Here is a 24,618-nt window from a genome sequence, read left to right as displayed (position 1 = left end):
GGTGGATGCACAGGGTATGGTATGAATGTAGCAATCGTAGATGAATTGAAGTATGCCAAATATTTTGTACAACTTACGTTGTACAAAATATTGTGGTAAATATAACCTTACTTCCTTGTATCTCCATACTTCCTTGTTTATTTATCTACTCTAACAATATTTATATTTGGCGCTTCTTTTAAGAGTTACCCTGATGCAAATGTGGCGCCATCCTAATTTAATACATTTTGACGACACTTTTTCATATACACAGATGACTCTCCTTACCTCTACCCTCCATAGGTGTATGGTAAAAATTACGCGGTAATATGTACAACGTTCCTATTTACGCGTGTACGAAACATTTATCTAATGAATAAACCATTAATTATTAACCCATACATATGAGTAGAAGAACTTTATTTTTTGAGTACTATGACTTTTACAAAAAGGAAAAAAAAAGTTTTAAATATACTTATAAATAAGTAGTAAATATACGTATAAGTATTTAAAAATAATATTATCAATAATTTTTTTGCACACTTCTAACTTGTGCAACTCGTTCGATTAATATTTTTAACTTATAATATAAATGCTTGGTTTTAACGTTTTTTGACCTAAATAAGAAACTAGTGAATTTTTTTCCTTAAAGTTAGTTGCAAGAACGGAAAGTAATATAGGCTACTTTTTATACTAAGAAAATATACGGTTGCGCTACGGGGGCTAACTGCCCTATTACTATATTTTGTCCATCAATACGATCGATATAATGAATTTGTTGATCTATACTTATTACTGTACAGAATACAAAAAAGCTGTACTGAAAAATATTTTTTTTTTTTTTAGATTTATTTTATTTTATTTTTTAGTTTTTGAAATTTGTAATTAGACTTGGATATTTATTTAAATTTTAAATTTTAGTATTGTTTTTAGTTTTTTTTTATTTTCATAGTGTTTTTTGTATTTTTGTTTTAAATTTTGTCATTTTTGTCATATACCCATATTTGGCCTGGATTAAAAGCAGCAAAGCATTTATTACTATTATTATTATTATTATTATTATTATTATTATTATATTATTATTATTTACTAGTTTGCCGACAAGCGCTAGTTTTAAAGGCTTAGCTGCCATTTTATCTTTGTGAAGAAATAAACTTTTAATAAAAAAACCTTTCATTTTCTGTTTAAATACTGCTGCTGATATTGCAGTTCAGAATTTTATGTCCGCGATGAATCGTCGAACCGTTGTTATTAACCATTAAACTATTTTTATCGAAATCTGTTTAGCTATTTAAGAGTGAAAAAGAAGAGCGTACAAAAAAAAATTACGAATCATCAAAATTAATATTTATTATTTATTTAAGACTTTATATTTATTTTGTTCCTTTTGGAGTAGAGACTTTGGGACCGTGGGGTCCGGAGGCAAGAGCCCTTTTCAAAAAATTATCGAAAAGGGTTATCGAGTCAACCTTGGCCAACGAATTAGTTTGGCCATCCAAAGGGGCAATGTGGGCCAGCATCTTAGGAACTGTGCCTCGCTGCGGTGGTTTCGAGGACGTTTTAGATTTTATTTAGTTTTAAATAGTTTATTTTAGTTTATATTTATATTTTAAAGAAACAATATTACTATATTTAGACTACCTATTCAGTATTATGAAAAAAAATGTGCATTGGCAGGTTAGAAGCGTAGCTCATTATTTAAAAAAAATTAAATACGCTTAGTGTCACTAAAATGAAAATGTGCAATTCCTTTTCAATCATGAAATCTTGTACGTAAATCCAGATATTATTCAGATCCTATCATATCCAGATTTATTACACACCAGTGCTATGCCCTCCCGAAAGTCCAGGTATTTAAGGTCAACTATTATTTATTCATGTTTATAAATAAAACAATTTTCATTTATCAAAATTAAACGAAAAAGGATCATAAATCGATGACAAAGTCGATGTATCGATAACAGACCAACATAATTCCAGGATTATCATTCACTCAAAAGACCAGAATCCGAAGCAGTTATGTCTGTCATTCCTTCAATTTGGTTGTTGGCGACATTGTTGTTATTGTAATTCTATCCTTTTCTTGCATATGGAAAAGAGGTAGACAGGTGGTTCTAAATTTAAACGTTCTAGAAATCGGGCGAATGAAGTTTATATGTCACTCAACTGTCGTCTGTCATGCGCAGTGAAAATTTTGTGATCAATCGAAGACGTTGTTTTCAGACCAGAAAGTTTTCTTACGCATTTGTAAAGTGATTAATACTTAAAAATGCCTCGACGCGGACGATCAGCAAGTCCACCTCCTGCTCCCCAGCGAAGGTAAATATTGCTTACAATATTTTAAAAGTAGTTATATTATATTTTTACATTAGATAACCTCAATGGTAACTTTCAGGGCTGCACCGCCTCCACCGCAAAGGAGCAGTGTACCAGCTCATGCTCCACCATCAACCCCGGCTATGGCTAGTGCTCAGCCTCAGCAGCCTTCTATGTTCGGCCAAATGGCAGCGACCGCCGGCGGAGTTGCCGTAGGATCAGCTGTGGTAGGTATCTAGATAGTTACGTAAGATAAACATGGTTTTCTACGTATAAGCTGTTTGATTAACTACATTTCAAGGATAGAAAAATAAAATTGCATAACATAATGGCAATATTTCTTTGATTATTATCTCCATTTTCACAATTAATCATTGTTGGCACTAATCCAATAGTCACGACTCACGTGTTTCGCTTGACGTTTTCCTGACATTCGTTGAAGTATGTAAACATGATTTGCGTAATATTTTTGTTAACCTGTTAGGAAGAAAGTTTCTGGAATTAATTGTTTTGCTACTCCTAATTATAGAGAAATGTAATTTTAGCAACAATGTTTCTCTACTACTTATATAAGCGCTTTAAATATATATTTGAATAAAGTTAATATTTTGGGTAATGCGTTTGTGATAAATTTCGATTTTTGTTTTTTAAATTGATTTCTAAAACCAATATGTTTTGACCTTCTGTGTTTAACTAGTAAAAAATTTATTATTATAAAGATGAGAATGTATGCATCAATATATTTAGGTTTTAACATGAAGCAACCCGGCTAAGTTTGTTGTGGGCTTCTTCTTAGACCAGGGTGTGTTTGGAACCCTTGTAGCTTTAGTTTTAAGATTACGTTTGTTGTTATCGCCATCACTACTCACTGCTATGTACACATTTTGTATATAATCTACTCATCAAAAGTGCCATCTATGTGCCCATTTGAATAAAGAAATATTTGACTTTGACTTTAACTTTACAAAGATAAATTGATTATGTAGATCTGTTAAATAAAATATTTTGTCCGTATATTTTTAGTTTGACAAAAATAATGAAATCTTTCTCTTGTTTCAGGGTCATGTTGCTGGTAGTGCTTTAACTGGCTTGTTCAGTGGAGGAAGCAGCAGCGAGCCTGCGCAGCAACAACAAGCGCAGCCTGCCCAGGCCACTTACAACCAAGGACAACAGCCACAGGGACCTTGTGCCTGGGAAATCAAGCAGTTCATAGAGTGTGCCCAACAACAGCATGATCTTTCTCTATGTGAAGGCTTTAATGAGGCTCTGCGTCAATGCAAAGTCAACAACCACATCTAAATGAACATTATATTCAGGTGTCTCAAGCAAAACTTTATATAGTACCATTCACTATGTTGATAATATCCAAGAAATCTTTGTTGCTATTATGTAAGATATATGCCCATAAGTTTACCAGCTTTAAAGGTTACCTCAGATTCAAGACGTTCCATTTTTTCAATATGAGACACCTTCCTAGTAATTTTTATCATCAACTTAGTTAATTTTTCAGTTATTTTAATGTTGAACATTGAAAATTTTAGTAGATTTATTTTTATTACAATGACGTAATTTAGTGATATATAAATTCCCCATTTAATTTACTTTTTTAGTATAATTTTTAATCATAAATAAAAGACAATAAACCAACAGTCAATTGTTTTATTTCTTGAAGATAAAAGTTATTTTTATATGAACCTACCTACCCAGTAAGACACTAGCGACCTGCCCCGACTTTGGACAGGTATAGATTGGAATACAGTGAAGTTACTGCCTTGTAAATGAATTTGCAACTTTCCTGACTAAAACTTAGGGTTTAAAAGTCAGCGGTTAAACAGACGCGGATAGTCACTTTGTTTAATAATAATTAATAGTTATGCAGAGATATTACATTAAAAAAAACAAGCTCCTACCTGCAGCTAATAATGTAGAGGTAAACTGGTTTCAGAAAACTACCAAAATTATAATGGATTAAAATAGTGATCGTTAAAATTTGTGTATAAATTAAGTGACGATGCAGTCTTAGAGGATACCGGGCTAACATATTAGGGGTTAGGCAGTTAAATTATAATCGCTTGGCGGCACGTCTTTGTCGGTAAGATGGTAAGCAGCCCCGGCCGAAGCCTTCATCTGGCTGTATCTCAAGAGCTAATAAGTAAACTTAATCTCATAATCTGTATTTCTATTGCCGGTAAGTATAGAATTAAGAATCTCCGGAAGAGATTCCGCTGCCAAACCCGACGACTGGACCTGGCAACGTATAACGCACGCACGTTGAGGACCGATGAGAAGTTAGTCGAGCTGGAAGAAGCAGTGAGCAAGTTGCGCTGGAGTATCATGGGTTTATCTGAAATCCGTAGAGAGGGGGAGGATACGATAATCCTAAAATCCGGCAACTTGTTCTACTACCGGGAGGGCGAACAACAGTCCCAAGGTGGTGTCGGATTCATCGTCCACAAATCCCTTGTCAACAACATTGTTCGAGTCGAAAGCGTGTCGAGCAGGGTAGCGTACCTTGTACTCAGAATAACCAAACGGTATTCCCTGAAGGTTATACAGGTCTACGCACCCACAACTGCGCACTCCGACGAGGAAGTAGAGGCATTGTATGAGGATATTTCGAAAGCCATACATGCCTCGAAAACCTACTACAGTGTTGTGATGGGGGATTTCAACGCGAGGCTGGGCAAGCGAAGCGGTGCAGAGCTGAGAGTGGGGCAATTTGGATATGGGCAACGGAACGAACGGGGCCAAATGCTGGCCGACTTTATGGAGAAGGAGGGCCTCTTTATGATGAACTCCTTTTTCGAAAAGCGGCCGCACAGGAAATGGACCTGGCTGAGCCCCGATGGTTCGACGAGAAATGAGATCGACTTTATCATGTCGACCAAACGGCATATATTCAATGATGTCTCTGTGATCAACAGGGTGAAAACCGGGAGCGATCACCGTATGGTAAGAGGCACATTGAATATAAATGTAAAGCTGGAAAGGGTCAGACTGGTAAAGTCTACGCTCCGGCCTACTCGTGCTCATATCCAAAACCCCGAGAGCTTTCAACTGGAGCTGCAAAACCGGTTTGATTGCCTGGACTGCGATTCTGTGAACGATCTTAACAACAGGCTTGTGGAAACTGTCCATACGGTTGGGTCCAAGTTCTTTAAGACCCACCGTAAACATAGAACCAAAAAGTTCTCAGCCCATACACTCGGGCTTATGGAGAAGAGACAAGAAATGAGACTACAGTCTTCAAAAGATGCGTCTGAATATCGGCGTATTAATAGACAGATCTCGAAGTTGCAGACGAAAGACTTGCGACACTTTAACACTGAGAAAATTAAAGTCGCCATTGAGCGCAACAAAGGCTCGAAAGTGTTCGCAAGAGATCTGTCTATCGGACAGAGCCTGTTGACTCGCCTGAAGACTGACAATGGTAGTCTCATATCTTCTAAACCAGAGATCCTGAGTGAGGTTGAGAAATTCTATGGACAGTTATACACCTCAACACAAAAGCCTGTTGAAAGTTTGGCTAAAGACCCTAGAGCCAAATTGACCCGACACTTCACTGAAGATATCCCGGACGTCAGCCTTTACGAGATTAGTATGGCTCTCAAACAACTTAAGAACAACAAGGCACCGGGTGATGACGGAATCACAGCAGAACTCCTGAAAGCGGGTGGAAAACCGATACTTAAAGTCCTTCAGCGGTTGTTCAATTCCGTCATTCATCAAGGCACAACGCCAGAGGCATGGCACAGGAGCGTGGTTGTTCTGTTCTTCAAAAAAGGTGATAATACCTTGCTGAAGAACTACAGACCTATCTCGCTGTTGAGCCATGTCTACAAGTTGTTCTCAAGAGTCATTACGAATCGTCTCGCGAATAGGTTCGACGACTTCCAGCCTCCTGAACAAGCCGGTTTCCGAAAGGGCTTCAGTACCATAGACCACATACATACGCTGCGGCAGGTTATACAGAAGACTCAAGAGTATAACCGGCCACTTTGCTTAGCGTTTGTGGACTATGAGAAAGCCTTTGATTCGGTGGAAACCTGGGCTGTGTTAAGGTCACTGCAGAGATGCCGAATTGACTACCGGTACATCGAAGTTTTGAAGTGTTTGTACAAAAACGCCACTATGTCAGTCCGTATACAGGACCAGACTACGAAACCGATCCAACTGCAGCGAGGAGTGCGACAGGGAGATGTTATCTCCCCGAAGCTGTTTACCGCTGCGTTGGAGGACGTTTTTAAGCTTCTGGATTGGAACGGGCTTGGCATCAACATTAACGGCGAGTACATCACTCAACTTCGGTTTGCCGACGATGTAGTCATAATGGCAGAGACTCTGGAAGACCTTAATGCGATGCTCAATGACCTCAGCAGAGTTTCTCAACAGGTGGGCCTTCGTATGAACATGAGCAAGACGAAAATTATGTCTAACGCTCATGTTGCGCTCCACCCAATAATTGTTGGGAACTCTGCACTCGAAATTGTAGACGAGTATATATACCTAGGACACACGATCCAGTTAGGTAGGTCCAATTTCGAGAAAGAGGTAAACCGCCGAATCCAACTCGGATGGGCAGCGTTCGGGAAACTGTCACGAGAAGATGTCACGATCTTCTCGTCCAAAATCCCCCAGTGCCTGAAGACTAAAGTCTTCGAACAGTGCGTGTTGCCAGTGATGACTTACGGATCAGAGACATGGTCGCTAACTATGGGCCTCATAAGAAGGCTCAGAGTCACTCAGCGGGCGATGGAGAGAGCTATGTTAGGAGTATCTCTACGTGATCAAATCAGAAATGAGGAGATCCGTAGAAGAACTAGAGTTACCGACATAGCTCAGCGAGTTGCGAAGCTGAAGTGGCAATGGGCGGGGCACATAGCTCGGAGAACCGATGGACGTTGGGGTCTTAAGGTGCTGGAATGGCGACCCCGCACCGGTAAACGCAGCGTAGGTCGGCCCCAAACGAGGTGGACAGATGACATCAGGCGAGTAGCTGGGAGCCGTTGGAGGCAAGCGGCCCAGGACCGTGCATTGTGGAACTCCCTACAAAAGACCTATGTCCAGCAGTGGACGTCAATTGGTTGAGATGATGATGATAGAATTAAAAGCACCATACAGAAAACGTGTTTTATGCTCGATCTTAATACTGTTGTTATATATTATATTTTATACCTAGTATTTCATATTGCATCTTGGTACAGAGCGCCTCGTGGGCAAATCTAACTCTCACTTAACCGGTTTATATATATGTCATGATTGAATGTACGTAAATTAACGCATCCTAATTTTCTGGCTCCGGGACAAATCGCGTCACTCGTCGAAATGTAGCTCGATGTTAATGAACGTATGGGTAGCCCCGTTGCCTGTCGCCGTTACCCGTGGTATATTTCCACATATTAGTTTCGATGACTAGACGTTTCGTCCGACGCATCGTGCTACGATTCGCGACAATTGTCCCGGTGCCAGCATGTAAGAAACTAACCAATCGGTAGAACTAAGAGTAAAATGGTAGGAAGTTAATTATGATTTATTGTTGTTCCAGTAGGAGCAGTAGTCGCTCCCGATACTCGCGCGCGGACCAACATGCGCCGGCGCATCCTCCTACCATCGTCGTGACGCCGATGCCGCGTCGCTCCGTGTTCCGGGACGCGGCTGCGGTAGCGGGAGGAGTCACTGTCGGAACCACTATGGTAAGACTTCTGTTATAATATTTTTATTATTGACATATATTTTTTTATTTACATCCGGCCTTGTCCATTTAAAAACACATAAAATAACTATTTTCCAAAACCAAGTTAATTAAAAAAAAAAACAAAATTTACACTGCATAACAAATTTAAAATATTATATAATACAGAAAAAGGGACACAATTTAAAATAAACAAACGATCAATCTATTGGAAAGGAAATTTAACTGGTAAGATTACGGTCAGATGTAGGAAACATCGTAAAAATTACACAATGACTTTATACAGTATGTACTATTCATATGTAACTATTAGTGCAGTGCCAAAGTCAAACCAAACGGCGTGAAGTGACGGTTAAATTTGCATACTGTTTGCAACCAATCACAAGACGCGACCGTTTGTGCAAGTTTTCTAATTGGTCACAATCTGACGTCGCTAATGATACAGGCAGATCGCCGCGGTTTTTCCACAGCTTAAGCGATGCATTTTTCGTTTAACTCCACCGAATATCAAATTTTATATATAACTCATAACGACACTTCGCGCCAGTAGGTAGACAACATTTTGCATGTTCTTAAAATGTTACCTACGTAAATTTAACGACTGTTTAATATTAGGGCCACCTGGCAGGAGAGGCTGTATCAAGTATGTTTACTGGTCGCCGACGAGAAGAGGTGCAACGCTCGCTACCGGAAAATTATGAACTGGGAACAGAGCCTAGCGGACCCTGTGCGTATGAAATAGCCCAGTTCCTGCAGTGCGCAACAAACCACGAAAGCTTGCAGGAATGTGAAGCATTTAACGAAGCGCTCAGGGCATGCAAGCGGCGAAATCGTAAGTTATATTTCGACGTCATTTGATATTTACGATATACATTAATTGTATGCAATAGACATCTGCTACAAGATGCGCCATTTATATGTAGGTAGGTAGATCATGATCAAAGTCCACACTTACTTACTCCGATAGCGATTTCAATTAATTAATTTATTAGATATTGAAGTGAAGTTAATGAGGCCGTCATTGGTTGGGCTGGAATGGACTGAATCGGGCCATAACTGGATCGTAATATTCAATTTATTGATCTTAAATTAGGCAGAAACAATCTTTCGTAGCGGAAAATAAACATTTGTGCACCATACATTTAGAAATCGACAAGCAGACAAGTTTATAGGTATTTTTTTCCAGGTCTGCCTTGAGTCCAATTTTTCCCCCACGCACCCAAAAAGAAAAACAGTTTTTACCGATAAAATCAAAATAAATTTATTGAAACCTTTTCATTCTTTTATTTACTCTCCAGCATTCAGTAGCATGATGACTCCATGACTGTAACAACAGTGATCTTCTTCTTGTTTTATTTTTATGGGTTTTTCTCTAGCATTCATTAGCATAATGGTAGGTAGAACAACAGTGAACATCAAGTCAATTGAATGCGAACCTCGTGTTGTACTTATGGTACAACAACCCTATTTTATTTTTTTAAGTTTCTTCTGTATTTGTGTTTAATTTATATAAAATGTGTGTGTGCAATAAAGACTTAAAACAAACAAACAAACACTGATCATCAGTCGATTGATTGCGAAAGTCTTGTTATACTAATTGTTCAACAACACTGATCAAAAGTCAGTTCATTGCAAACTCGTGTTGTACTCCTACTCCAATTGCTATTGTAAAGCATTTACCGATTCATTGACCATATAGTTTTTTACAACAATCGACCTCCATCCAGGCAACAGTCAACAGTCAAACGGTAAATTGTCAGTAAAAGTATGTCTTTAAAAAATAAAACCACAAAGTACAGGTGTATACATATAAACTTAATTTATTTACACCTTATTACATACATGTTGTGACGTTTCTCAGTGTAAAGAATTACTATTTTTTTCTTAGTATATAAACTGAACGAAAATTGAGGTTACAGAATATTCGAGACACTCCCTTTCGTCTTCTTATAAATCATCGTCAACACAGATCTGAATTTTACAATTAAATTAATACTCTGAACGAACAAATATAATTATTGAAAATATAGTAGAAAATTCTCTGTACAGTGGAAGTTATAAGCTGATTCCACATTACAACAAGTGTTTCAGTACCGTACGAATGATTTAAGTTTACTGAAATAAGTCTCGAGTGGATAGTTTTTAGGAATTAGATGGTGGCAGAATATATGCTTCTGAGAGCCAACTTCAGGCCAGCCAAGTACGATCGTGCTATCTGTGCTGAAAATATCCCGACATCCGCATTTATTAGCGTTTGACTCCGCTGTAACATGTGATCAGCATTAGTAATTTACAATTTGGCACATAATTTATCGTAGTGTTTCAATATATTTTTCATGTGTAAATAGTTAATCTGTGTTACCTACGGTAGATTTTTCATCCAATATACAAAATGGGGACTAAAAATTTCGACAAATTCGGGATGTTATTATATGTGGTGCAGAACCACTACCAACAGTATGAACCAGAGATTGTGTGACAAACAAATGTGGTTTGACGTAAAATACGAATTTTATATTAGTATGAGATTTAGACTCTCGCAATCGTCTTTGTTTGTCAAAGTAAAATGGAGCTACCATCTTGTGCATTCTGGTTCAGACCGAAGTGTTGACAAACTTAAGCTATATAACAAAGTAGATAAGGTCCATTTTACTCTAATGGAGTATCTACACCACTTTATCCGGCGGTATGGTGTGGATCTATCTTATTGTGTCACAAATTTTGTACCACAGTATTTATTTAAATTCTCTCATATGCTCCATTTTAGTCTGACGACAATTCGATAATAAAAATCAATTTAACGATTGCGAGCGTACTAAGGTTCAGATCGCACAGTACGAGGTACAAGCAAATTTTGGGTATCAGGTATAAGGCTAATTTTTTTCGTGGAAGGCTAATAACTAGACTATATGCAATCGTTAACACTTTAGAAAACTAAGGTAACAAATGGTAACTCATTATTTTGAACAAAAATGAATGGAAATGAGAACTCGGGTATTGAATGAATTATCAATATTAACTTTGAATGATATTTACATTCATTACCTTAGTTTTCCAGAGCTATAAAATTGTAGATAGCCTATAGCGAAATCAAAAGGGCCCCTGGTGTATTGTGCGATCCAGTTTTACACATTTCCAGACACTGACCAGTGGGGCGAAGATGCGCGCTGTGATGAGATAATTATTTCTACCAATTTTCTCGTCTTATCTTAAAAAAATAGGACGAGAGAATAGTAGACAAACAAACATCTGGGGCGCGCATGTTAGCTCTACTCTAGGATAAATCGAGATAACATATAGGTACTAACAGTAATAAAATTGTTACATTCAAACTTTAACTCTTTAAACTTTGTTGGGTTCTAAGTGAGTGATTTAGGTTAACAAGGTAGTGGTAATTTCAAAGCAATAAGTAAAATAGGCCATTTCTGTTATATTTACGCGATTAACTAGACAGTCAATGCAAATTGGGTATTTGATACAATATAGTTGTAAAATTATTACAAAATAGGCCAAATACTTACGTTTAGATTTTTCTGATTATTCAAGAATTACAACGCAACGCAACGCAACAAGTCTATAATTCCATATTACCTCCATTCTTCTGTATAGAACAACATTTTGATATATGTCTGCATAAATATTAAAATCAGATTATACAGACAGAAAAATATATTGCTGTCGACGTCCACAAAGACAAAAATCAGACAGACATTTATTTGTCTATTGACGTTAGCACCGGGCCTAGAAAATCACTCGCTTAAAACGAAACGTTAAAAAAATAACTCATTCGACGTCCAAGCTTTAATTTTCAAACAAATAATCACTTTGTGACAGAACAACCTTCTGGTTTGCGCGACATTCAACATAAAGAAATTTCACATTAACATGTATTCGTAATTAAAAAAAAACATACAAAGTAATATTTTGGTTAGATACTTAAATTTAATGAAATTTAAGAGCTTTTCGTTCGTAATGTCGTACATTCGCCTTACAGTTTAAATTTAACTAATAAAATACGTTTAAACGCTTAAGCTAAATCAGTCTAATTCTTAAAGCGACATAATTCTGTCTAACAATAAAGCTTAAACGAATGCCGTAATCAACTAATCACACACTGGAAATTGAAACAGAACATCGCAGATGCCCGCGACTTTGCTTAATTAAACATTTAACATCCAGACATAACGGTGCTTTATATTAAAAATTAAGGCCACTAAGTTTCATTATTGAGAGGTTAATACAAATTAACCAGTCGAAAATTAAAAGTATACAATTAAAGAAAAATTAATTTAACAATATTCTTTATACAATTACATTGTTCTATTAATAATTAGACGTTATTATTATTCTATATGTTAATATGGCGGTTTATCATTAAAAAATAAAAAATTACATTGCCAAAGTATTTTATGTACATTTGAATTTGTTGGATGTTGTAAAAAAATGTTTACAATAGAAATTTACGTAGATAGTTAAATTATATAATTGTACAAATAAATGTATAATTATTATACATATATATAAGTTTACGCTAATGCAGGGGCAGTCTAAATGGACATGTTATATAAGAATGGCACTGCCTTCAGGGTCTCACTATTTTGATGTAGAATGAGAAAATTAAACTTTCTTTAATCATTTTGGGGGGTTTTGAGAAAATCTTCAGGGATGCATCGTCAGTTATCTAGATTCAAAATATATATAAGAGAATTTGACCATCCAAAGGGGCAATGCTGCCAGCATCTTGGGAACTGTGCCTCGCTGCGGTGGTTTCGAGTACGTTTTAGATTTTATTTAGTTTTTAAATAGTTTATTTTAGGTTATAGTTATGTATTAATAAAAATTATAGAGAATTTGTCATAAGTGTTGTAAGTTTGGACCATACTATTTAGTATGTACACAGAATGCCGATAACAAGTGTCAACAATTTCATAAAAGTAGTATGCAATTAATAAATTTCTTAGTCCCTGACAAAACGTCACGCCATAGCCCTGATCTGTACAGACAGAAATAAGAAAATTGCCAATTAAAATATAAATAGTTACTAAATGTATATATATGTAAATGCAAGTTAGTTAGAAATATATATATTGTATATGAGTAGTAACAATAAACAACATATTATATGTTAATGATGCGGGTCGTGATGCTATGACGAATTTTAAGTACTTGTTCATATGTACCTACAAATTGTAGTCCAAAAAATATCTTCTTTAATATAGGTACTCATTATAAGGATATACCAACAAATGTATAATTAGCAAAAAATACATCAATAATAATGCATCCATTCAGAATTAATAACACGAATATAATTAAAACAATCACAAAAATAATGCACCTGGACGTAATTATTACATACTACAAACCATTGTAAATACGGGTTGAAAACAGTTAGGCCCTAATATCCAAAAATAATTTAAAGCTTATCACATTTTTTACACTCTGTGTAAATTTCTCTTTATTATTACACTCTATTTTTACCAAGCGGTTACTTTAATTTCAGGAACGGATTGCTTGAATCAGGTTTAGAAACGATTGTTTCACAGATATGTTAGCGAAACTATATTTTATTTTACATTTACTTTAGTAATTATATTTAATATTGAATTTACAGAAATCTACAGGTGCTCTGATTATTTACAACTTGTAAGAAGACATAATAAGTGTTTTGTTAACTCGATACATAATTTATCAATTACGAAGTAGCCTAAGGCAGTTTTATTTAACTGGTGGGGCCGAATCGGTGCATAATCAGTATAATCTATATTTGTGGTAGCAAAAGCTTACTGGGGACTTATCTGAATACATAATTCGGAGAAAGCAAAAAAATAATAATTTAGAGGCACATTAAATATTAATTGTTATTTAATACTTGTTGTGATAGCGTTAATCAATCGACGCGAAGAGTAAATTTTGGTCTTTACTGATTTATTATTGAAATTAAGGGGATCGGTTATCTTTATATATCACATATACCTAATATAATGATATCGCACCGCTGCTTCACCGATATAGAACTGCCTAAAATAAATGCTTCGATGCCAAATTCTCATCTGGAGGCGTAATACTAAAAATTTACATGCGCATTTCCCATAGAATGAGATGTGCGTCTTTGGGGTTAGGGTCGGCAGCTGGTGTGGGTCGTTCCGCCGCGTCTGCGGTTTGCCGCCAGTCCACGTAACCACGCCCACCTACAACCGTGACGACTGAGCGTCGTGCCATGCTGTCACCAACGATGTAATCAGCACCGCGAAGACTTCGAGCACCGCTTTTGTTCTTCTGGCGCAATTCCGGAGCTGCTGTGGCGGAATCGCATCGGGATATCGATCTTTCCGAAGCACTCGACTTTCCGGAGGAGGAATCTGGGGTCGAAGAAGCCATCGGAGCTAAGTTCGCGGCACCGGATGCGCCTGAACTCGTTCGTGATACACCGCGTAAAGCCATGGACTCCTCGCTACCGGATGACGTGCACAGACTAGATGCTCGCGAGTCAACCGACCAGCTGGATAGATCTAAACTCCGCGGACGACCGGCTCTCATCCTTAACCGCCTATCAAGAGTACTGACGCGGAATGGAATCGCTGCTAACTCAGGATCACTCCGCCTGAGCGTTTCACCACCCGAACCACTGACATCAGCCTCACCGACACAATCCTTAACAAACATTAAATCCCCGAAAAGTCCGTATACATCGCACACATTCAAATTCGCACACTTCGGCAAAGTTTTACTTAGCCGCACATCGCCGGGTTTTTTCCTTCGTATAACGGCCGATTGGACACGCTGCGGTCGGTACGGGCTCATCTCCTCTGATATCCGCCTTTCTAGTTTGTGTTTGTCGGTGTCCTCTTTGGATTCCTCTTCATTAAGTTCTTGAACTGTTTCGGCGAGAGCTCTCGCGTTTGATAGATTGCGTCGTACGACATTAACGTCCACTTCTCGTGTGTCTGCAGTCAAGGATAGGAGAAATGTGACTGGACCAGCATGTGCGTGGTAAGACACGGCTATGTGACCGCCAATAAGCGGCAGTCCTTCTAACTTTGGCAGCGGTACCGTAACACTAACACCGGCAGTGGTGCCTACCCAAAGAAGGCCTTGTCCAGCCAGCAACGCTGACACATAAGCTGGCTTGCTTCCTTCTCTAGCACCAATAGTTTTCGCAACATCGGCAGCGATGTCAATATTCTGCAAGTGTTCGAACGTCTCCGCGTGATAGAGGCTCACGAATGTGGAGTCTGAGAATGCAGCCCACAATCCTACTCCGGAATGCGCGAGATACTTTACGGAACGATCGCATTCGCCTTTCAGTTCAAGGATTCGCATAATTTCGGCGGTCAGTGCGTTGATAGCGAATACCCTTTTGGCGCACGAGGCATAGACGATACCGTCGACGGGTAAAATGCAATGCACGGGTTGGTCTCCTAGTTCGATCGCAAGCGGCTCTTGTAGAGCCCACGAGTCGTCATGATTCCGCCTGTACACTGCCACTCTACCATTGGCGAGCCCCACGAACATGGAGTCGCAGTGGTATTTGATCTGCGTAACCGCAGCAACGGTCGCGACCTCAGTCAACTTCTCCTGCTTTTCAGGCTCCACACCGGAGAAGATGATGATGGTTTTGTCCTCAGTGCCGAGCCACACTGTGTCGCCGCACAGCGTGTTCACTTGTCGGAGTCCTCTTGCATACTCCATTGACGTTACCTGAAAGTTACGATTCAAGCGATTAGGAAGACTACAGTATACCTTTAAAACCTGGTATGATTGAGTGGATCTTTTTTATGTACGCTTGAACGTGCTTATATAACTCTAGCGTAAGATTGACAATGAGGGAGGTTATAGGGCTAATTCATTATCATCATCATGTCAACCAATCGACGTCCATTGCTGGACATAGGTCTTTTGTAGGGATTTCCAGAATACACGGTCCTGGGCCGCTTGCCTCCAGCGGCTCCCAGCAACTCACCTGATGTCATCGGAGTAATTACTAGATAAATATTAGTGCCCTCCAGAGTCGTAGCCGTGTGAAACAAACATAACGGTAATGTTATGTGAATGATCGGCTGGGAAAAGTATTTTTTTTGCTCGATATTTATAATACTTATAGGACAAGTCTTGTTTACAACTACCCAATTTTATTAAAGTGCTTCACAAAATTTTAATATTACAAGGCTCTCTTCACACTCACCTTAGTGTCGGGCAGGTCGAGTGTCACGAGGGTCTTGAGCTTGGCGGCGCGGTGTGTTAGCACGGCCACGTGACTGCTGCTGTTGCCGCCCGCACACACCCACAACAGGGACCGCGCGCGTCGCATAGTTGCGCCGCGCGGGCTGCCTGATGACGTGTAGAAGCATCCACACCGAACCTGACGATCACGTTCAGTGTGAGACAAGCTTTGTCGACTCTTACTGACTCTTCTAACTATTTTCATTGGTTATCAAGCATCTCTCTCTCTTTCAGGCAGAGTCCTGACAATTTTCAAGGGCAGCGCAAACAAAAAGTTCAGATACAGATATTTTTATTTGCCCTGTAGTGAACCAGTAGTCGGTTTATATGACGTAAAAAATGGCAACTAAAAAAACAATTGACTTTTTCGTTATTTCAGAATACTTAGCCTATTTGCAATAAATATAGCTTGCAGCAACTTTTTAAATTTCTTTAAAATGTTGTCAAAATGTGCATGTGCCACTTGAGAAACGTGAAGTTCCGTAGAAAAAAATGCTTACTAACCTCTGTCAAATTATTCGACGAGTACACCGGCGTGGCTGCCACAAACAATGGCATCTTGTGCGGTAAAGCGTGTGGCGATGGCAGGGACGCAGGCAATCTCCACGCGGGACAATTCGCTCTTGCCTGTGCCAGTTGAGCTAGCCGCAGTTCCGTGGCCCAAGCTCGACGGGCGCCAGGTTCCGTGGCTCTAAACGTCACCGCGTCCTCTCGGCCGCGGATCGTGAGTTGTAAACAGCAGGAGTCCACCCATGCCATTTCGTCGTCTTTTTTCTGTAAAAATTTTTTGGATGTCACTAAGTAAGTCTATCGTTGTTTGAGTAGTTTTTATTATTGGAATAAAAAATGTGCGGGCTTTTCTGAAACCCAAAATAAACGCTACAAAGTCGCGGGCAATAGCTAGTACTAAATAAAATAGGACGTAGTAAGTAAGAACGACTCAAAAAATGAGACTTATTCTGTCTCAAGGTCAAGTAATTCTAGGTCTTTATTTGACCCAAAATATTTTGTTCAGTTTTGTTGCAGTTACAGTTTAGTTTTAGTTCTATAACATAGTGGTCCGTCGATCCAAATTTATTTTTGCGGTAAAGATCACAAACATCATTGATGAGTAAGCATAAAATAGTGAAGATCAAACACAATACGGTTTACTCATTTTGTAATCAAATTAAAAGTTGTACTTAAACAGTTAACTTTTCTACAAACCTGTATACTCCGTTGGATATTCTGCAATAACGCCCGAAACATTTCCGGCGCTAATTCTGGACAGGGGGCTTTCAATGACGCAGCGAGATCCGCCATTCTCGACACGGCTTCGTAGTCGTGCATGAGAGCAGACATCTCGTTGCAAAGGGAGTCACCAGTGGCCGTGCTGCCATGACTACTAGTGCTTGAACGGAGACTTCCACTGCGATTCATGCCTGAGGAATTTTTATGCTTTAATAACGTATGCTATGGCGATGAGTCACAAGTAATGCAATAAATACAGTTCAATAATAGTTGTCATATTGCGCTAAAACCCGTTTTCGGTGTGGCATGCGCGATAAAACAACTCTTCAACAACAATTTACGTCCTTTGGCATTCTTAGATGCTAAATTCAAAATAAACATTTGCGAAAATAAAATGTTGATAGCGTTGAGCCTAGAGGTTAACACCACTGCCTCGCTTTCGGAAGGACCGAGTCCTGTCCCCAACTTACACCTCTAACTTTTCAACGCTATGTGCGTTTTTAATTCAATCAATTAAATATTACTTTATTATATTATAACATATAACTCTTTATTTGTACACCACATCAAAGAATATAACAATGATAACAAAAAAATATACTATGAAAATACACACATCTTCGCCATCTTGCCCCAAAGTAAGCGTAGCTTGTGTTTTGGGTCCCAAGATAACTGATGAACACTCATAATATACAGATACACTGAAAAACATTAATGTTCATCAAACCAAAACTTTCCAGTTGTGAAAATCAAACCCACGAACTTGGACTTGGCGAAAGCAGGGTCGCTGCCCATTTTACTAATCGGCCGTCAATTTATATACAAGAAAAAAGAAGAAGAGTACAAAAGGCAGCCTTATCGATAAATAGGGATCTCTGTCAGGCAGTCTTAGAATTTGTAAAAAAAAGAGCAGACAGTGGGACAAAAATTTTAAAAAACATACATGCGAATAACTACGTACTAATATTAACTTATCAAATTTGACTTGCTTTAACTGCGAAAGTTCTCCATAATCTTCTTAAAGGCGTTAAAAGTTTACCAATCCGTACTTGGCCAGCGTGGTGGTCTATTGCCCAAACCCTTTTAGTATTTTTTTTATATTAACGATAGGCCAGCGCTTGACGACAATCATGCTTGTTAGAAAGCAATGATGAGGTCTAGGTTGGAGCACGCTTGCCTAGAAAAAGCCTATTCACTCTAGCCTTGAAGGTACTCAAATTATACGTGGCAGAAAACACAGTTGCCGGGAGGGCGTTCCACATCTTAGCGGCACGTATCAGAAACGTGGATAAAAACGTTTCGTGCGTGTTGATGGAATATCAACCACATAAGGATGCCACCGCTCACGGTGTCTCGCTGTTCTGTGGTAGAAAAAGGTGAAGGGAAAGGCAAACGCTTGTTTCTATCAACAGTACTAATGTCTCCACTACTCATTTTGGTATCTTTGCCAATTCGCTGGAAGATTTAACTAACTAAATTGTTACGTCGTTCTTATTTATTTAGCTTGGTCAAGAGGATAAACACCATACGTTACGATACACACATTGAAAATTTATATTCAAATACCGCATTCCGACGAAGGAAAGCATCGTACGAGACATCTTAATTACCCAGAGGAAATTCTGGGATGTTTATAGTCACTGATCTGGCGGATTCCACGTCAATTGAATATACACAAAAACACCTTGAAAATAAATATTTATATTGGCGCGCTTGGTGAAAGAAAACATCATACAGTATCCTGCAAATGATCTGGAAAGATATTCTGGAATTTGTTAATATCAATACTATAGGTATTTCTTCACTACGGCTCGTCTACAGAGCTCAGCGTACCTTTTTCTAGAAAGCTAAGCCAAGGTACAAAAATAAAATAGGAAGTAATAGTTTGCTAATGTCACAACAGTCCAAAAAAAAAAAAATATTTTCTAAGTAACTAAACCGCCGAATGATGAAAAAACTGTTAGTTAGGCCCACTTTGTTTTTTTTCTGTTTGGAGGTCACGGATGCAATCCTGGGGCAATTTAAACCCGAATTTACCCCCGAATTAGTAAAATATTTTTTTTTTCAAAAATTTTAAAACCCCTTTACCAATTACTTATCGTTATCAATTGCTTTTTAACAATATATGTTGTGAGATTTCGCAAAATGCTCTCTGTGCAACACAGGTTTTCTTTTGTTATTTTCTAGCCTACGGTTCATAGTTAGTAACGGTTGCTAAAGTTTTTGCTGTTAGTTACCTTGGGCAAGCACTCGGCTAAGGGTAGGCGAAGTTCCAGTGTCCAGAACTTCAACATCCTGCACGGGATACGCCCACTTGAGCCCCAAACGCTCAGTGTCGTCACCTCCTGCACCCACAGACACGCATACTACGAGATCATTGAGTAGCAGCAATCGACGAGGTTTGCATTTCGTCAACGTTCCCGATTGGTTGAATTCCTGCAAAGATAAAACACTAGTGAGATATCAACTAATAATGTATGCATAGCCTGATCAGCATCTTATGTCCTGGATATTGTTATTATGCTTAGATAAAAACCATTCGCGGAGATACGTAAAAACTCCCCACGCAGACAATGCTGTGTGCTATTGTGTAATTTTGCTGATTTTACATAGGTCTTTGAGGCTGTTTTTTTGAGGGCTTCACAAGTCCGCAGAGAATTCATATTTGGGGAAAAACAAGAACAGAGCATTGAGGAACCTACCAGTTGTACGAGATTATCTTGTCGCAACAAATGCCGTTTGTCAGCCCGCGAGGCCAAAAGTCTTGCGGCGCCGAATCTCGCAGCGCCACCACCACCGCCCGCGCCCGCCACCCCGCCACGCGTTAGTCGCCTAAGAGCAGCTCGGAAAGCCTAAAACAAATATACACACTGAAATATACAACGGACGTAATGAAAATAACTTATCGACCGCCTTTACGAGTTCGTCTAAAGATATATAACTACTGAAAAATATTACTGAATAACAAAAATTGCTTGTACACATCATTATATAGATAAGGGTCGCTATCCTAGTGGCACAACTTTGCATAAAATCTCAAATATTATAATTTTACGTGAGTTTCGATTTAATAATTGGGTTTTCATGTTATAATGGGACCCTAAGTAATAAGGGTATATGCTATAGACGATTTAGTGTACAGGAACGAAACCGATCCATAGGTCTGTGCTTTATAAAACTGACTTGTAACATACTGCCATATGGATTGATATAAATAGAATAAGTTAAACTATCTTGACGGTTTCACAAGCAAAGAAGAAAGGGAAGGGCCCTTTTATATGTTTAATTGTTATGTATGTCGATTAATATGCTATTGGTACGAATAAAAATATATTGGTACTCTGATCTTCGTCCAAGTATGTTCTGTACGCTACATTGCCGAAAATCTGTTTGGTGTGGAGTATAAGGATGGAAAAAATTATAAATTACATACACATACAGATTCTCCTGCTTTTATTTTCATAATATATCATAGAATTCTGCAAGGTAACGCCTGCTATCCAACGTTTGTTAGCGTTGATTTCGAGACGAATTTATAGTAAAACTGTAATGTTTTTATGTTCATAATTTGTTGATAAGAGACATACCTGAGTTCTTTCGGCATCACGTTTTCTCTCATTTAGGGCGTCAGCTAATGCTTCCAGTCTGGTCAATGCTCGTTGTAAAGCAACGCGATCCGAGTGACCAGGTGGCGTATGTTTCAAGAGATCCTGGCAAAAAAGGTATATTTGTTAAAGTTTATTGACCAGTCTAATATTAATAACAATTCGTAGCTTAAAACAGACATTTAAATGTCGATGCAATGTATGAAACATACTTTTTGCTTGTCCTATAAAAGTGATTACTTATCAGTACCTGAAAAGTATTTTGGAGTCATTTTCAGAGTTGGTGGACGTAACAAAGGGAAACAATCGACTTTAACATAAGATGTAAAACAAAAAAATATATTTATATACTTTGAGCTACTGTATTGCTGTAATTTTGTGAAGGCGTTAAAAATGTTTAGTTTGTGGGATTGGCGTAACTATTAAACTTACGTTAGTTAATTTTTAAGCTGCATTTAGCCACTTTTGGTAGAGGAAAACATATTGGGGGTTCGAAAAGAGCGTCATATGTAATAAACTTTTTTCCAAAGAAGGTTTACATAAAAAGCCGGCAGCCTAAGTTGAGCTGTTAATTATGTGCATGGCCAACGTGTTTATAGCCGGCGGCATCTTAACAATAGTGAAAACAAAGATGCCGTTTGTGATTCCAACAATGAAATGAAATGGATCATACGAAGTAAAATCTTTTCAGATCGTTTTCATTCAACTTCAGCTTAGGAACAAAAAGGATAAAATAAAATAGCTCACCTGTAAAAACATAATAAATTGAGGAAACCTCTGCACAGGTTTCACCATGAGACCAAAGAAGGAAAGCCTGTCGTGAGCACTGATTTGCTTCACTTTGAAAAAATCCGCCAGCGCCGATTTCCGTTTCGACTCCATCTTGGCCAACTCCATAGCGACGGAGAAGTTGTTGATGAAGTCAGAGTAAACATCCAGCACCACTGCTTTCGAGAATGCGCTTAGGAAGACCTCGCCTGGAATTAGAGGGCTTTATTAAATAAATGTGGTTTAGAGCTTAGATGCTTGAATTCATACATTATTAAAACAGCTCAGGACTTTATCCGCGTGTGAGTGTTGGGTGTCTTTTTGCCTAAAAGTTGTATATCACAGGAAGCTCCGCAATTTTTTCTCACTTTACACATGAACGCTCTGTTCTAACTGAGAAAACCCGAACTTGACGCGGGCTGGATGGATGGGTGTCGAGTAACCTGTACGGGCATGTTCCTGAAGCTTCGCTCGATAGACGAAACTAAAGCGAAATGCCGCATCCTAGTTATCTCCAATCTTGTGATTTTTTTATTGCAAGTGCAACAGTAAAACTTCCGACTCTAGAGAGATATGATCCTTCTTTGAGGAACCAAGAATAAAGGTGGTGGCATTCACGAGAACTCCACTTAGGAGCGCTCTATTTATACAGACAACATTGAAATTCTTACCAGTCTCGCGATCCCTGCTCTTCCCTGCTGAATTAAGTGCATTATTTTGACTGGCCGATTGAGCTTAAAATAATTCTGGTTTATATGCATACGAGCTGCGCAGCATGGATTTTCCATACACAATGAGTTTGGACTGCGGCTACGGAGCCAGCCACGCGGTATACTGGACAAGATTTTGGAATGTTTGGAAACCTAACATTGGGTGTGATGCCACACAATCCAAGTGGGTTTTTAGTAAATCCTAAAGATTGTATGCATTATTTTTGAGTGGAGCGCTGACAAATGCATTAACCTGCGTCAGTTTGATAGACTAAGAGAGCTGCTGCTCTTCACAGACACACACACACACACAAACAAAGACGCGTCGTACTTATAACGCCCCGTCGTTTTTGCGTCATTATAAATGAGAATCACCAATTTTTTCGTCGCGGTCCCACGTGCGTGCGCAGTCTGCGAGCGCGGTGCGGAAGTGCAGGTGGCATTGCAAGATGTCGGGCAGGCGGTGAAATAGTGTTTGAATCTTGCTCGCGTTTAGTATTGCTGGACTACTTTCTTCGAGAGGCTTCTTGTAATCCTGTAGGAAGAAACACTCTTTGTTTATTGTCCATCGGCTAATACTTTACTTTAGGTTAATGACTTCATCAGTCCGATTTTTCTTTAATTCTATGATAAACCTCGTAACTCTTAAACTAAAATTATAACCTAAATTAATGATCCTTAAAAATTAACCAGCCTTTCGTAGGTTGTGCATAGTCATCGTTCATAGTCCGTTAGTTTGTTAAGGCATTTAAAGATCAACGGCAAACATAACCAATAAATAGCTCCGTATGAGAGATCATACTTGCAGATTATTTCAAACTGGGAAGGAATTCATGTCTATAAGATTTTTTTCTCAAACATGTGAGCGTGTGCTTAAATAATACTCCTTTGGGACTGATTTTCAAGGTGTAATTGAACTTTTAAAAGCATTTCGTATTTAAAGTTAGAGCATAATGATCTCATGAATACGGAAATAAAATATCTTTTAAACTCATCTGTCATCTGTGCGTCATCTCTTTGAATATTTGACGTGTTTATTGACTGTGAAAACATTAGCATCTCTTAAACTGCAGAGCAACATAAGTCTCGTTATTTATAAAATCATACGTAATGTGTATACATAAAGACTTTGAACCCAACATTTATAAAGAAGCTTAAGCTAATCACGTTTAAAAACTTTAATGTTTTAAAGTCGTTCCGGATTATAATTTTTTTGTATAATTAACTATTATTATTCACAAGGTTTTAACTTTGCACGTTAGCGTTATGTTGTGTCCAAAGTGACGGCAAATAGACTTTGTAATTCTCAAAATGTATAACATTCAAAAACTTTACTGGGGCATACAGTACCACTACACATTTCTATTTTAGTATTAAAATAGTGGGTGTTTTATCAAAATTAAGCTTAATTTGCTATACTCCGCGAAAAGCAGGAGAATCTGTGTGGTAGTGGGTGTTTTACAATGGGATACAATTTGGAAGTGCTGAACCAATTTAATTATTCATTCACCGTTAGAAAGTTGTTTCATCCCAAGTAACATAGGCTATATTTCATATAACTAATAATAACATTTCAGCATAAAAAATACCCCGTACGCTGACTAAATAACCCAAAAATACTGGTCTTTAGATCTTCAAAAAAGTTCGCGAACGTTATACCTATTAGGTCATTACATATGAAATAGGCGTTTTGACGCACTGACACTAAACTTTAATTTCAAATATCTTCTCTTTGGTTAGGAAATTACAATTTTTTTCGAAATTTGGATAACTTATTTAAAGGGAAAAAATTCAACTCCGATGGGGCAGTACATACAATTTTCAACGATTTGAGTGGTTGATGGTTTTTCGATTTGATTGATTGAGGGATCGATGACTACCTATGAATTGGAAAAAGTGCATAGATAGTAATGGTACTTTGATTAAATAAACATATAAAATTAAAAAAGAACGACTTTTGTTTCTCCTTTACAAAACACCAATTTGATATGTATGGATCTAAGATAGATGTACGCAGCACGGACCACTAGTACTTACTGCGTAGATATTGATACGATCTATTAAAATAGAACGAGTGAAGCAAAAAAATAGAAAA

At 38.2% G+C, this 24,618-nt stretch overlaps 2 protein-coding genes across 6 annotated transcripts in view; one reads left to right on the top strand and one right to left on the bottom strand.

The window, feature by feature from the left end:
- Positions 1–2,134: 2,134 nt before the first annotated feature.
- LOC120628643 (coiled-coil-helix-coiled-coil-helix domain-containing protein 10, mitochondrial-like) lies at positions 2,135–9,224 on the top strand. The gene is made up of 6 exons (XM_039897179.1): positions 2,135–2,298; positions 2,375–2,522; positions 3,355–3,563; positions 7,850–7,988; positions 8,603–8,819; positions 9,174–9,224. Exons 1-6 carry the CDS (start codon positions 2,249–2,251, stop codon positions 9,182–9,184), a joined length of 774 nt encoding a protein of 257 aa, XP_039753113.1. The 5' UTR covers positions 2,135–2,248; the 3' UTR covers positions 9,185–9,224.
- Positions 9,225–12,425: 3,201 nt separating this feature from the next.
- Positions 12,426–24,618, bottom strand: part of LOC120628546 (rho guanine nucleotide exchange factor 10) — a 69,826-nt gene continuing 57,633 nt past the window's right edge. For all 5 annotated transcript variants that reach the window (XM_039896953.1, XM_039896952.1, XM_039896954.1 and 2 more), the window contains 9 exons: positions 22,899–23,058; positions 21,793–22,022; positions 21,028–21,150; positions 20,143–20,292; positions 19,678–19,876; positions 17,417–17,631; positions 16,715–16,984; positions 16,173–16,349; positions 12,426–15,688 (listed from right to left, as the gene is read on the bottom strand). In XM_039896953.1, coding sequence (XP_039752887.1) covers positions 14,063–15,688; positions 16,173–16,349; positions 16,715–16,984; positions 17,417–17,631; positions 19,678–19,876; positions 20,143–20,292; positions 21,028–21,150; positions 21,793–22,022; positions 22,899–23,058 — 3,150 coding nt within the window. In that variant the 3' untranslated portion in view covers positions 12,426–14,062. The remainder of the gene's footprint in view (positions 15,689–16,172; positions 16,350–16,714; positions 16,985–17,416; positions 17,632–19,677; positions 19,877–20,142; positions 20,293–21,027; positions 21,151–21,792; positions 22,023–22,898; positions 23,059–24,618) is intronic.

This window comes from Pararge aegeria, chromosome 13 (assembly GCF_905163445.1).
Source record: "Pararge aegeria chromosome 13, ilParAegt1.1, whole genome shotgun sequence".
Taxonomy (NCBI): domain Eukaryota; kingdom Metazoa; phylum Arthropoda; class Insecta; order Lepidoptera; family Nymphalidae; genus Pararge; species Pararge aegeria.
This window is presented reverse-complemented; position numbering and strand designations above follow the sequence as displayed.

Bases quoted from the DNA above. Each gene is read 5' to 3' on its own strand.
- LOC120628643 (XM_039897179.1), top strand. From the start codon at position 2,249: ATGCCTCGACGCGGACGATCAGCAAGTCCACCTCCTGCTCCCCAGCGA. The intron at 3,564-7,849 runs GCGTCAATGCAA...CAGTAGGAGCAG, and splicing joins GAAGGCTTTAATGAGGCTCT to TAGTCGCTCCCGATACTCGC. The intron at 7,989-8,602 runs GTAAGACTTCTG...GTTTAATATTAG, and splicing joins TCACTGTCGGAACCACTATG to GGCCACCTGGCAGGAGAGGC.